The sequence below is a fragment of the Triturus cristatus genome, chromosome 5_1, assembly GCF_964204655.1.
Source record: "Triturus cristatus chromosome 5_1, aTriCri1.1, whole genome shotgun sequence".
Lineage (NCBI taxonomy): Eukaryota > Metazoa > Chordata > Amphibia > Caudata > Salamandridae > Triturus > Triturus cristatus.
The window spans coordinates 473,571,194-473,585,115 of NC_140587.1; the positions used below are offsets into that span (position 1 = coordinate 473,571,194).

Below are 13,922 nucleotides of genomic sequence, written 5' to 3' on the forward strand. Positions count from 1 at the left end.
ACAATCAGTCCCTCTTCCAGAGTCTCTCCCTTGTATAGCACACTCTCTGCAGGTACTGCAGCTGAATAAGGTGGTACTGAGAAGTGATGGCTTTCTCTCTAGGAGCGACCAGCGCCTCCATCAAGTCTTCATCCTCCATGGGGCCCAAGTCAAAGGCCCATGTCTCCCTAAGGGACCCAAAGGTGCCCGGGGCATTATCGATTGGGGACTGGTATATAGAAAAGATCTTGTGTTCTGTAGTGCTAGTCAGTAATATTGTACCCTCCAGGGCAGTAAACTGTGGAATCTCCTCCAGACGAGCTAGGTGTGGCATGAGAGCATGGCAGACCTGGAGATATTTATAAAATTGAATCTTGTGGAGTTGGAACTCTTCCCGCAGGTCAGCAAAAATTTTAAAGAAGTCCCCTTGAGTATAGCCTCCAATCAGGAGATACCGATAAGGTCCCAGAGCCAAAACCCCGGTAGTCAAACCACCTGGCGAACGGCCATTCCGGCCCAAATAGGGGGGGGTCTCTCGGGTGATCCATCCCTTCCCTCTCATGGCCGCCTCCACATTCCTCCAGGCCACAAGGAAACACCCCTGTGGCCGGGGAGGCACAGGGGAACCTCACAACCATTTAGTAAATGGAGAAGCGTCTGTGTCCCCAACGCCCACCCCTCTGCTGCGTCCACAAACTATTTGAACCAACAGTCCTTCAGAACAGTCAGCTGGGCCGCCCTGTAATAAGACTGCACATCTGGAGTAGCGATGCCACCATCATAGGTAGATTTGCAACACTTGGAGAGGGCGATTCGGGGCGGACCATGGGTCCCCAGGAAACCCACAGTAGTGAGTCTATGCACAAGAATAAAGACATTGGAATGGTAAAGGGGAAGTTCTAAAGCTGATATATCAAATGCGGTACTGTCACCATTCTAAAAACCGCTGACCTACCCAAGAGGAAAAGGGGAGCATCTCCCAGAATTTAAAATCTGTCAGCCTGCTCGTTTGGGGCTCTACGTCCAACTCCCAAACTTCGGCCTCATCAGTGGTAATATATACTCCCAAATACCTGGATCCCTGATGGAGAACCGCAAGTTCACATACACTGAGGATTTACCGGATGTATCTGGAGCCCTGTAAAGTCTCCAAACTGTTTCAGCATTTGGAGCACACGCGGTCCCTAGTGCGGGATATCCATCAGGAAAATAAGCACATCATCCTCGTACAGGGCTATTCTCTCCTCGGCCCCGGGGCACCACTCAAAGCCCTGCAGTTGTGCATCCATTCTGGTCCTAACAGCCAGGGGCTCGATGGTCAGGGCAAATAGCAGGGACAGGGGACATGCCTTCCGTATGCCCGTTCATCCGAAAGGACAGGCAAAGAGCTCCACCCACCCTCACCTGGGCGAAGTGTTCCCTATAGAGGAGTTTCACGTAGCTGACAAACCAGGATCCGAAACTGATTTTAGCCAGGAGGGAGACTATAAATAGCCACCCGACCGAGTCAAAAGCATTGTGGAAGTCTACCTGCAGCAACAGCCATCTGATGACAGCGTCTACACAAAGCAAACTCGTTACATGCCCTCCTAATATTATGCTGCACAGCTCTCCCCGGCAAGAAGCCAGATTAGTGTGGCTAGACTACTGTGTTAATGACCCCAATCAAACGGTTGGCCAATGCCTTGGCCCACACCTTGACCTCTATTTTCAAAAGGGAAATTGGCCAGTATGAGTCACAGCGGTCTGAAGACTGATGGGATTTTGGTATAAACACTATGGCCACCATCATAAGGTTTAAAGGTAGTGGCTTGCCCCTCAGGGCCTCTCAAAAAAGACCCCCCCAGCAGATGCGGACCAGTAAGCGCCCCCAGTGGCTCTGTGGGACTAAGTAGGGAACCCATCCGGGCCTGTGGATTTGTCAGGAGGGGAAGAATCTGGAGCACTCCCCTCAGCTCGTCTACTGTGATGTCAAGGTCCAAGGAACATCTATCTTCATCAGAGAGGAAATGGGTCAGGAAGTCTTGCACAAACGCCTCCACCGCCGAAGGGCTCTCCACCTCCTAATAAGTGTATAACGCCTCACAGTAAGCCTCAAAAGCCAGAGTGACATGTTGATCCCCCTCATCACCCACTCCCCCCAAGACATTGGTTCAGAGAGGCTGCCCTCGAGCAAAGCCAATTTAAAGTATTGCAAGACTTATCTCCCCAATGACAAATATGGCTCCAGGTGGCCCATTAAAACCAACCTCTCCTAGCAGGGTTTGGCATAAGACCGATCCCCTGTGATCGCCCGATCGGAAGTTTCCAAGTATTGAGCCTCGAGGCCGTGGAGCAGTACCTCCATCTCCGACACCGCACGGTCTACATGGTTGCAGTGCACTGCGCGGTAGCCATTAATAAAACTGGGCAGAGTACCCTTGATTGCAGCCCACGAGTACACAGGGAGGCCACTGAGTCTACATTATGGTGGAAATATTCCTGGAAGTCCCCGTGGAGAGACACCTTGAAGCCAGCATACGCTAGGGTCTAGGTACTCAAGCACCACCGGTGGGGACCTCCCCCCTCTTCAGTGGCTATCAACAGTTCAACTGGCGAGTGATCAGACAGCCCTCACACACGAATGCTGGACACATATTTTGTGTGCCCCTGGGTCCCGGGGAAGAGGAAGTAATACAGCCTAGAGAAGGTTTTGTGGACCGAGGAACAGAAGGTATACCCCCTCTCCACAGGATAGGAATAGCGCCAGGCATCTAGCAAACCAATGGTATCTATGAAGCGGGCCAAGACTGTTATGTGTGGTGTGTGTCCCGAACTCCCAGTGGAACGATTTACTGGTAGAAAGACCAAAATGCGGCTGACCAAGGTTCTGCACCTCAGCTTCTTAGGTAAATAATTAAATATGTTGTCTGTGCAATCTCATCCAGAGTATGCCGCACTTATACTCCACTGGAAAACCAAATAAGAGAATTCTAGAAATAACAGACATATGATTTTGGCCAATTGGGAAGTAAGGGGGGACTTATACAAATTTGTATCTTTTCCTTACCAGGACCCTTGGCAATTACCTAACATTTGGATTATTTTATATTCTGATGAGATTTTGGTTGTGGAACACGAAGGTAAGACGTTGGTTTTACACGCTCTTGACCATTCTTGTAATGAAATTTAGATTTCTGGTTAGGACCGAAGTTACCAACAATAAAGGTGGCTTTGGATGTAGTATTATTTTATAAAAATAGCGCTAGTTAATATGGATAGGATATTGACGGCATGGTATAATTTTGGATGTTTACTTTGCGGCTAGGACCTGGTTTTTATTCTTCTACTAGAATTGATGAAATTGGAATTCAGTGGGATGTTGAAATTACCATATGATTTTTGGTAAGTTTCACACTAATGTGTGACCTATACTGGGCTCTGGGAGAATATTGGCATAAGAGTTGAATTGCCATTTGGCACTTTACTATAAGCCGGTGGGTTGGGTGATTATTGATTATTCTAACTGCTGATAGTGTATGTACCCATTAGACCCTTGTATGCTTCTTTTACCCAGAATTCAGTCCTTTACAGCAACTCGATAAATATCAAATAATAATCCGTGTGGAACCCACTGATTGTTGGAAATTGTTTGATTAATACCAGATATAGACACTTTTGGTGAGAGTTCCAGCTGGCCTTATGGTGTATATTATGATATGGACATATTTTCTGTACCAAATGGAGATATAATGTATTCCTTTATGTTTAATTTGTTTCTCGCGTTCCTTCTGACTCTTTGGGTGTACTATGTAATTCCTATTTTTCTTGTACAATGGGTGTATTATTGAAGACGGTTTTTTGATTGACCCGTCTGGACTATTCTCTGACTATTTCCGCTACACAATTTTCCTTACTGTGGTGTTTTCCGCTCGTTCCGACTTTGCATGGTCTTTGTTTCTATCTTTGTTTAAAGAACAACAGATCGACTTTTACATTCTGTTTCTTTTTTCTCCCCTTTTCCTTCCTTCTTCTTATTACTTGCAGTATTTTCTGAAATGAACATTGATGTTGATCATGAAATGTTTCTGGATGAGGCCTTTGCTCTAGAAAATGTCCTTGTAATTTTAGTTAGCCGTTATACCAATGTTATTATTTATATGTTGTACGTGGATATATGTGTATGTATATTGTCTATATTTGTGTATATAATGTCTTTGTATTTTGTATTTGGTGTGTTTTTATTTGTATATCTTTTCAGCCCTGACGAAGTTCCCTTTGGAACGAAACGCGTTGGCTGATGTCCAAATTTTAAACTTAAGAGTCATAAATAAAGAATATATACTTTGGAATAAATCTGGATCTATCTTGACTTCATTCTGGTGCACCGGCGTTCAATTCTCGAACGATCTACTGGTGTATAGGCCACGCAGTTCATGTCACCACCCAGAATCAAGAGATCGACTCGAAAATCTAAGATAACACTGCAAAGGACATGCATGAATGCCTCGGTCAAAGGGGGAGCGTAAATGTTAATTAAGGAGAAAGGCTTCACATGAAGAAGCCCATTGATGGCTACCCATCTCCCTATAGTGTCATGCCAGGTCTGAATTTGGTGAACTAGTATGTACTTTTTCAGGAGTATGGCCACTCCCTTAAACCCTCTATGGAATCCTGAATGAAACATCCTTGTGAAAACGTTTCGTGCCAGAAAGGGACATTTGTTGCCAACCAGGTGAGTTTCCTGGAGAAACTGGATATAAGGAGCAGCCTCGTGAGCAGCCTTCAGGATGGACCCCATTTAAACTTTTCAAGTAAGCCATTCACATTTCAAGTGAGGAGCCTTAGGGATTCCAAACCCTCCCAGAAGCTGGGTTCAGAGGTAATAAGAGGCATGGTGCATTGGGCATTGCTCATGGGAACAGGACCAGTGAGCACAGCCAGGAGATTTGTATGCGACATGTTCCGTGGGTGAAGCAAAAACAATAAAAACAACATTATAGTCTGAAACAGAAACCCCCTCTTCCCTACCCTACACTTCTAAAACTAGAAGTACCTGTCGCAGTCACGGCATCTGCGCATCGCCAAGATGGCACACAGGAGTCCATAACTCCCTCAAACTGTTAGTCCACCAACATTCCCCAAACTAAAACCCTACCCTTGAAGTGAGGAGCGGGGCATGAAAGTCCACAAGTGACTTAGTGGCGCCAGCCCTGCTGCAAAATATCAGTTAGAAGGAATCGCACTACATTTAACAATCATTCACATTATCATTGTGCAGCCAAGAGGTCCGCGAGTCTGTGAGTCACCGAAGACAGGAGAGGTTTGGACAAGAGGGGAGCCCAGTCAGGGTCCAGAGCCAGTGAGGACTCTGCCTCGGAGCTGGCCCCATGGTCGCAAAACTCAGTAGTCGCCTCTCTCCAGCGGCCTACCCCTTCTGGGACCATTGTTGTGTCCCCTCCAAGGCAGCCCCCTGCTCTGAGGTGAAATTTTCTACATTCTTTGACGCCCTGTTCTACAATCTGGGCCTCTCCTTTGACCACTGCCAAGCCACCCCAGGACTGTCAAAGAACAGGGATTTACCTCCAAATAAAACGGAGCCGTAGGATGTATTGGACGTTCAGAGTCTACAGTGAAAGGAATGGCATGGTTGTTGGACCCTCAGGGTATAGTCAAGCAAAATCATAACCCGAGAGGATTTACAGTGGAGGCAGCCCTGTGCATGGGAGGCTTGCAGTATGGCATCACGATGTGCGTAGTTCAATATGTGGGCAATAATGGGTTTTGGAGGAGCCCTGAGAGGGGCTGGTCATTCGGGGATTGTTGGGCGTGTTCCACTATGAAGCACGAGGAGACTGAGTCCCTCGGCAGCCAGTACTGGAACCAGGCAGTGACGAGGGCAATTGCACTGGGCCCTTCCGCCCCCTGAGGGTCCCCCACAACCCTGACATTGTTAGTTCTGGAGGGGCCCTCAGCATCTTGGGCTTTCGCCACTAGCTTAGCCACAGTACTCTGCAAGGTCTTCACCTCCGCTTGACATGTTCTTCAAGGAGTCCTCTGCCTCGGAAATTATAGTTTCAGCAGTGGGGACTTCTTCAACAGTGCTGCGGAGGCCTTTGCGATGAGCGAGAGGTCAGTATGGAGCGCCCCAATCTTCCCCTCGACAGAGGAGCAGAGTTCTTGGATGGCCTGGAAGATGGAGAACACATCCAGTGGGGGGTCCCTAGCCATCGCCTCAGCCCACCAGGAGGGCGTCCTGCCACGAGAGCAGCTTTAGTGAACTTGTCAATTTTACCTTACAGAGAAGCTTGGGGTGAACGTCTGAAAAGTTTCAGCGCTCCTTCCATCGTCTTATTGTGTTTGCTTTGTTTACCCTAAGTTGGCAGGGTATGCCCAGACATGGGTCCCTCACTCACTTTACCACTGGATTAAAGGTAGCCTGGCTGATGAGGAGTGTTACCCCGAATCCTGTCGCATGATGCTTGTTTCTGGTCCAGGGAGGACCTGGCTTGGTAGGTCAGGCTGGACTGTACCCATAAGGAGCAGGGTCAAACTGATTTGCGTATGGCTGGGTCTGAACTGGGGTGGCGCAGTGAGCTAAATAACGATTATGGATTTAACCCAGATCTAACAGTGACTGGGGGTAAGTGTCTGAAAAGTTTCAGTGCTCTGTCTATCATCTTAATGTGTTTGGGTTGTTTGTCTTTTACCATCAAGTGTGTCCCTCATGGAGATTGCCTCCGCGTCTGATCCCTCAGGAGGGGCAAGAAAGTGCAGTCAATCAGGCCAACGGCCCAGGTGGGTGCAGCAGATGGACGGTAGAAGGAACAGGGGAGAATCCAGGGAAGCTGGCCCCCCACACAACAGCTACACTATTGCCACGAACCCCACAAGAAAACACCAGAGGATGCCCAGGGTCCGTGTCGGAATGGTGCCCTCAGACTGTGTTACAGCCCCCTCTGTGTTGTGTTGATCTGTTGTGATCCCAACTAGGGACCATGTTGGAAAGCTGATACCATGAGGTGTGAATGGCAAAGGCTCTGACCGAGCCCACTACCCCGCTGAGGTGGACCAAAAAGAGTACGGTGAAGAACAGGAAAGTCTATTTCCCTAGGCTCAAACTCCACGTGGCTTATTAGTCCATGCACTCTAGGCTTGGGCATCCAACCCGTGCACTGCACCGGTCCCAACTGGGCCTCAATGTCTGGGCTTCAGCCTGATTCAGGGAGGTACGGGGAACCGGGCGAATTTCGTATGTGCGACGTAGGAGTGCAGGACAGCCAACCTAAGGGGCCCACCTGGCCAGCCGCGGCACCAGCCCGGCCTCATAGTCTCAATGCTGCCGGCTGCCCCTCGCGACCCTGCACAAATCCTCTGATATACCAGGGGCCACTCACCACTGTGGCCTCAGGCCCAGGTAAACCTGTAGCACTTCTCATCCTCTCTAGGCCTGGGCAGTGAACTCTGCTCCGTTCACGGACTTTGCAGAGTTTTCCGCACTCCGTCGGAGCACACAGAGTACCGAAAAACTCTGCTTCACTCACTCTCGTCAACATTAAGTTGGCGAGCAAGGAAAATCCAATAGACCACCTCCCAGCAAGATTTCTCAACCCAGGTGGTTGCGGGTGGTCATGACCGCTCGTGTTGAGAAACAATCCGTTTGTGTTGAGGAAGCTGTCGATCAAGTAGAAAATCTACTCAACGGTATAAAGAAGCAGCACCCTCTTGCACTGCAGATGGCGGTGGAATTTTTTGGTCACCTCGTCGAGTTCCACTCCGCAAACTATTCCAAGGCCTAATCCTCTACCGCAGTGACCCGACACCATGATACAGCCGTCGATCTTGCGGCGCGTGGGGGGCAGCAACCAGTGCTCAGCACCCACTGAGGTCCGCAGCTTGCCCCAGTGGTGACTGCACCCCGCAACTCAAGACACTGGGCTCCGCTTCTTCACACAGCCCCTTATGTGGAGGCTCGGGCAGACCACGGCTCGCTCCAGCGAGACTTGCAGGACAAGACGGCACCCCATGCCGATGCAGAGCCCGACAGCGAGAGTTAGGCCCTCGCCGTGGCCTGACATGCCCCCCGAACAACTCCATGGTGGTCAGCTCCCACTTCAGGCTGCCCAAGCTTCCACCTGCTTCAGGGTTCATGTCCAGGCACGTCCCCACCAAGCAGCCCCCTCAGATCCACGTCGCAGCTCAGGACCTGTGCCCCACCTCTTCTCACAGCCTCGATTGCAGAGGGCCAGGTAGGCTGCAGCCTGCTCCAGTGAGACCGGCATGGCGGGGCAAGGACATGACCGCACCCTGCACTTCCACAGGGTCCGCCAGCAAGAGGTAGGCCCTTTCTGTGGCCCGACCAAGTCACCGAACAAACGCCAAGGGGGTCAGCACCCACTCCAGGCTGCCCAAGCTGCCGTCTGCATCCAGGCCTGCAGTCGGGCTGATCATCGCCACATAGCCCTTCAGAGCCCACCGCCGTGAGCAGCCTTAATGCCTACCCCCGGGGATACTCCTCACTATAAGGCTGCAAGTAGGTGCCGCCACCGCATGCCAGGTCCCCACGCCGGAAGTAAGCAGTGGGGGATGCGATACCTACACGGATGAGGATGGATAAAGTAGTGCATGACTGCGGGAGTGTCTGCCATCTTCAGTAGTTAAGCCACACACCCTAGCACATCTGAGTCTTGAAAGAACGATCACTATTCCCCTAGAGTAGGGTTATTTTAATCACTACTCACTTGCCCTCCTAGGCTTGTATTAAGTTAAACAGCAAACCTTCACATTCATGTGCTGGAATTTAAGGGTGCTGTTAAAAATAACTATATAATCAATAGTAAATGTATGACTTTCGTACACATACACATTATTGGGGTTTAATAAAATCTCAAGTAGTACTTTTGGAAACCCCAAGTTCACATGTTTCTCAACCTATTCCTATATTCATTGGTCCAGACTTTCGAACTCACATGGTGCCAACGTGTGTCACATGATATTAGATCCCATCACAAGGTCTCTTGGTGGAGAGCTGGTATCACTCGGTGTACACATAATTAGCTGGAAACCCTGCAGAGAGCTGGTTTCCAGCTGATTGTTTGGAGGTCGTGCTCAGTCCAAGAGTCCTTCATGGAGAGTGAAACCTCCTCAGGACATCAACGGCAAGCTTATGTGATTTATTTTGGGTGTTGAAAGGGGGGGGGGCAGTGAATTATAAAGTGCCTCAGGCTGTGCTAAGCACAAAGCCCTGCCTCCTTAAGGCACCGCCCCTCCTCACATGGTAAAAGATGTTCATACGTTAGCAGCTCTGATTGGTCATGCTTCTGCATATTATGCTTCTTCACAGACTTATGTTATTGAAAAATGGTGAAATTATGCATTTTTGTTTGTTTATTCACTTCAAAGGCATATTTCTACATAGAGTAATCATTTCTCATTACAATTAGTGTGTCTGGTACAGATTTCCACTGTAAATGAACACTCACTTAAACTTTTTTTTTTACAATTTATAACAGGGGTAGAATTGATTTTATGGCCTCTATTTGTCAATCCTTTTATACATGATGGTCTGCCAGGGTTTCAGCAGGGTAAGAAGCTTTCATTTTTTGTGGGTGGATGGTGTGGGGCACTTAACAAAATGTTTTGGGGTCAAACATCTCCTAAGATGACTTTGGCTGATAGTGCACTTCATAAATATATAGAATTATAGGTGGGTAACACGTTTTGTTATCAACTGTTGCTACATCACAGCAGTGAATTATCAACGTATCAGGCCCATAAGAGTTTGTGGGAATTTACTAAAACATGCACACACACAGTTAATGTGCACTGAGTGTCATTCCCAGGAGGGAAGCGCTTTAAATTACTGATGCGCTTTCTCCATCTACTATAACAAGAGCACGTACATGGGGTTAAATCATGACAAAAGCATAAAACAGAACGTTTGCATTCTTATGGGAGTCACAGGTACTACCGAGTTCTCACTTCGCCCCAGCACCTTACATAGGGTGACCAACCTTCCGTAAATTTCACAGACCGTCCGTAATTTGGACTCCACGTCCGTTGTCCGTGAGGGTCCTTTTTACGGACGCCTTTTGGACCTTGCAGGGAACAGAGCTGCTCCATGCGACAGGCCTCAGTTCCCTGATGGGGCCGCCTCGCACTCATCCTGACAGCATAAGAGCAGCCCCATCCCGCCCATTGTCATTCTGTCTGCGGCTGATTGCCACATACAGAATGACAATGGGCCAGTTTAGGGTCTTACAGCATGTGGTGGCCTTCTCCTGCTGTGGTCTCTCGCAGGACATTCTGTTAGGGTTAGATAGAAGAAATGTACAAAACAAATGTACCAAGTTAAAAAGAAGAGGTTAGAATTCTTACACAGTCTCATCATTCCAAAGCTGAAGCATTTTTATCATTATATAAAACGAAGACATAGTTGCTGCCTTTTTATTTATTTTATGCAACTAACATCCATTGACAAAGCCAATAGTCCTATTGTTGTAGGTCTAATATTACTGGATGCAATTATAGAAACAGCAAATACCAGTCGGGCGGCACATTATGCTCAGCATATATTTTAAGGTGAGGTGTTTTAAGCTGTGCCCTTAATTACATCAGACACATCCTTTGGAGAGACTCCCAGGTTTTTAAATCCCACTTAAAGCCCTAGGAACAACACCATGTCACAGTCACCTTGCGTCCTGGCACTGTGCATCATGCATGATGACTTCCAAGTTTTCAGATTGCCTATGTGCAGGGGCATTGTGAACCCTTCCACACCCCACCACTTGCTTTAGGAACTACAGTGTGGGGGGAAGTTCTTGATGGGCCTCTTCTGTCTGCAACTGGATGGGTTGATTGGATAGGTGGCTAAGTGAAAGGGCAATGGAGAGGGAGGGTGGATGAATGATTAACAGAATGGATGGGCGAATGGGTGCATGGATGAGTGAAAAGAAGAATGTAAAGATTGATGAGTTAAAGAATGCATGCATGAGTGGAAGGGAGGGTGGAGAGCTGGAAGAAAGGATGGATGAGTGAAAGGGTGAATGGGTGGACGGATGAGTGACTGGGTGGATGGATGAGTAAGTGAAAGGATGGCTGGATGGGCGAAAGGGTAAATGATTGGATGCATAAGAGAATGAATGGAAGAGTGGATGGAAGAGTGGATGGATGAGTGAAAGGATGAATAGGTGAATGGATGAGTGAAATGATGGATGGAAGGATGGATGATGGATAGGTGTGCAAATGGTTGAAAAGGTTTGGATATGGATGGGCACACAGATGGAAGGACAGAATGAATGGTGAAGGACAGAATGAATGGTGAAAGACTGAATGATGGATGAAAGAATTAATAGATGACATTTTAAGTGACACCAAACTGCGACTTAAATGTTACACTAGTAATTGTAAATATTTGCATTTTTTTTAGGTGTAAGATTTTAGCGAGAGCCTCGTAGTTTCATGAGCTGTGCTTGAGATGTATATTGTGTTTGTAGCAATAGCCAAGGTGTCAAAAATAAAATATGTAATAGTGTATTGACACTGCATTCTTTAAGAAAGCTGCAGGGAAAAGCACATTTGTGACTTCCGTCAGCTTGTGCAACTCTCTGCAAAGCCCCCATAAGCAAAGTCAGATTCCATATTTTAAGTTCCACTTGCTGAAACACCCATATTGTGCTCCCTATAGTGGGTTCATCACAACAATCCTCCCTTTGGTTCACCAAAGCGTGCCGCTTTACATCTCAAAATGGCACTCAGAAATGAGATGCTACTAGCAAAGTCTTTCTGAGCAGAAATTCCTGGCCACTTCTCTCACCAAACATGCCTGCTCAGTACCATGAGTTGTAAACAAAATATCAGACTGGGCAACCCAGTGCAGTAACCATATAAATAGATTATAATCATATGAAATAACACAAAAAGACCTGCACAGTTGCTCAAAGCTGCATGCATACCAAAAAAAGTGAAGTGTACGATTGTCTCAACCCAATATAAAACTTATTTAGACTTGTACTTAAGTGGTTGTCTATTTCCGTACTTTTATACTATCGCGCAACTTCCTCTGATGTGTCTGTAAAACTTACCTTTCGTACGGAAGTTTTGTCCTGAATTTTGACCTTCTGTCCTGAATTTTTACACTTACATTCCTGAATTTGCACCCATGCCAGTTGGTCACCCTAACCTTACAGCCACACCATAAGCAACCTCACACAAAGATAAGCTAGCTATTCATTTGTATTCTCACCCAGGGCGACAGCGTATATTGAAAATGCCTGTCTATATTTCAGATCCCCTGGATAGATAACAGAGGCTTCCGTGGGACACTTCACGAGAATTAAAGAGAGCTACACAAAGACCCCGCTGACACCACAGAAGAGATGCGGAGTCATAGCGTGTTACTGAGGAACAGTACCAGCAATGCATTGAGGGCCATCGGCCTTGATGCACGGGTGGCATGCTCAACTGATGCTGCCAGTCAGAAGGACTTCTCTAGCGCAGCATCTTCTGGGCACCCTTCATCCACATTATGGAAATTCCGTGCAAGCGTGGGACCGAGAACGCAGATGCGCGGGGCAGCGATGCAGTCAGAGGTATGCCGGCTCCATTTCATCAGACCCTTCTTCCCTCACGTTTCAGTTCACCGATCCCCAGTCAGCACGCCTCGTGCTTGGGGGAAAAAGAAAGCACAGAAAACGTCATGCGGTTCCGAGGGTTCTTAATTATCTCAATCCAGATCCACACAGAACATCACCTGCCTCTGCACCGCGCAGATGGAAGCGGCGTGGCTTGACTGCTGCGCATCCCGGTTCATGGTCACCGTCAGGTTCAATGCAGCACAGCGCGCACCTGCACCTTGCCCTGCGCGACAGCCGCTGCTGCCCAGAAAAGATCCAGCCGCACGCCCCCTCCGGGCAGCACGCAGGACATCCATGTACTCACCGGGGGCTGCAAGGTGATGATGCTGAGGAGCGCAGCCGCTCGACCGGGATCAGTGCGCTTCTGTCTGATGACTGGGGAGGAGCAGGTTGGGGCTTACACAATACTTCACACCGCGCAAATCTACGAGCGCAGGAGGAGGCGAGCCGGGGGATTTAAACTGCACAGGCTTGTCGGAGGGCGGGGTGCAGACGTCAGGGAGAGGGAGGGGACACAGACGTCCTCTCTCCCAGGGAGGGAAAGAGGCAGTACCCGTCCTCAGGCGGAGGAGGAGTCACTTAGAGGGCCAACCTCAGAGGAAGAGGAAGGAAGTGCAGTCTTCATTGGAAGGAGAGGCGCGAGACTTCTCGTGTTAGAAGAAGGAAGTGTGTGAGCTGCGCGCGAGACCCAGCCTCAGCACTGCGACCTCCGCATCCCTCGCTCCCAGCCTTAGACGGCCCGCTCATAAGCGAGTATACGACACGTGAGCCTATTGTGACATCAGCAGGAAGGCCGCGGCCGTAGGACCATCTCCCAGAACAATCAATGCTGCCTGGTGGTAGCGAGACAAGAGGGGTGCGCAGCTTCTGAGACACGGCACTTATTGCTTTCTCCCTGTAGAGACCTGTAGAGAGGGCGTTGTGTGAAAAAAGCACTGTACGGTCTTAGCCAAAATATTTTAGCGAAAATAGTGGCGGGTAAAACAAAGTGGGTGGCTTTACTGAAAGTGGATCTGGAGGATCTGAAGACAACTACACAATTAGTTCAGGGCACAGGTTGCGGGGTACACGTAAGTAGACGGCGTTCACCCACTATTTTCACAGGGTGGACCCGTCCACCCTGCCAAGAAGTTGGGCCCCACTGTAAAATGCAAAACTCTTCCCGGTGTAGTTGTCGGACACATTCAGCTGCGCCTGCACGTTGTCTGCTTCGGATCCCAGCAACAGCTTGCTGTTGGGGCGCTCTCCAATTTCAGACTCCCGCTGGACCCATAACAAAGGCTTAATTTAAGGGGCCACCAGACATCCTTTTGTACAATTATCCTTGGC

General features: G+C 48.6%; 1 protein-coding gene across 4 annotated transcripts in view; it reads right to left on the bottom strand.

Annotated features, from left to right (window-relative positions):
• OSGIN2 (oxidative stress induced growth inhibitor family member 2) overlaps positions 1–13,049 on the bottom strand; it is a 223,493-nt gene extending 210,444 nt beyond the window's left edge. For 2 of the 4 annotated variants that reach the window (XM_085605311.1, XM_085605312.1), the window contains exon 1: positions 12,898–13,031. Coding sequence is in view for 1 of the 4 variants with exons in the window: in XM_085605310.1 (XP_085461436.1) it covers positions 12,710–12,759 (50 nt within the window). In the remaining 3 variants the exon portion in view is untranslated. Of the gene's footprint in view, positions 1–12,709; positions 12,808–12,897 lie in introns of those variants that run through there. The other 2 variants (XM_085605313.1, XM_085605310.1) reach the window with 2 other exon arrangements.
• Positions 13,050–13,922: the final 873 nt, after the last annotated feature.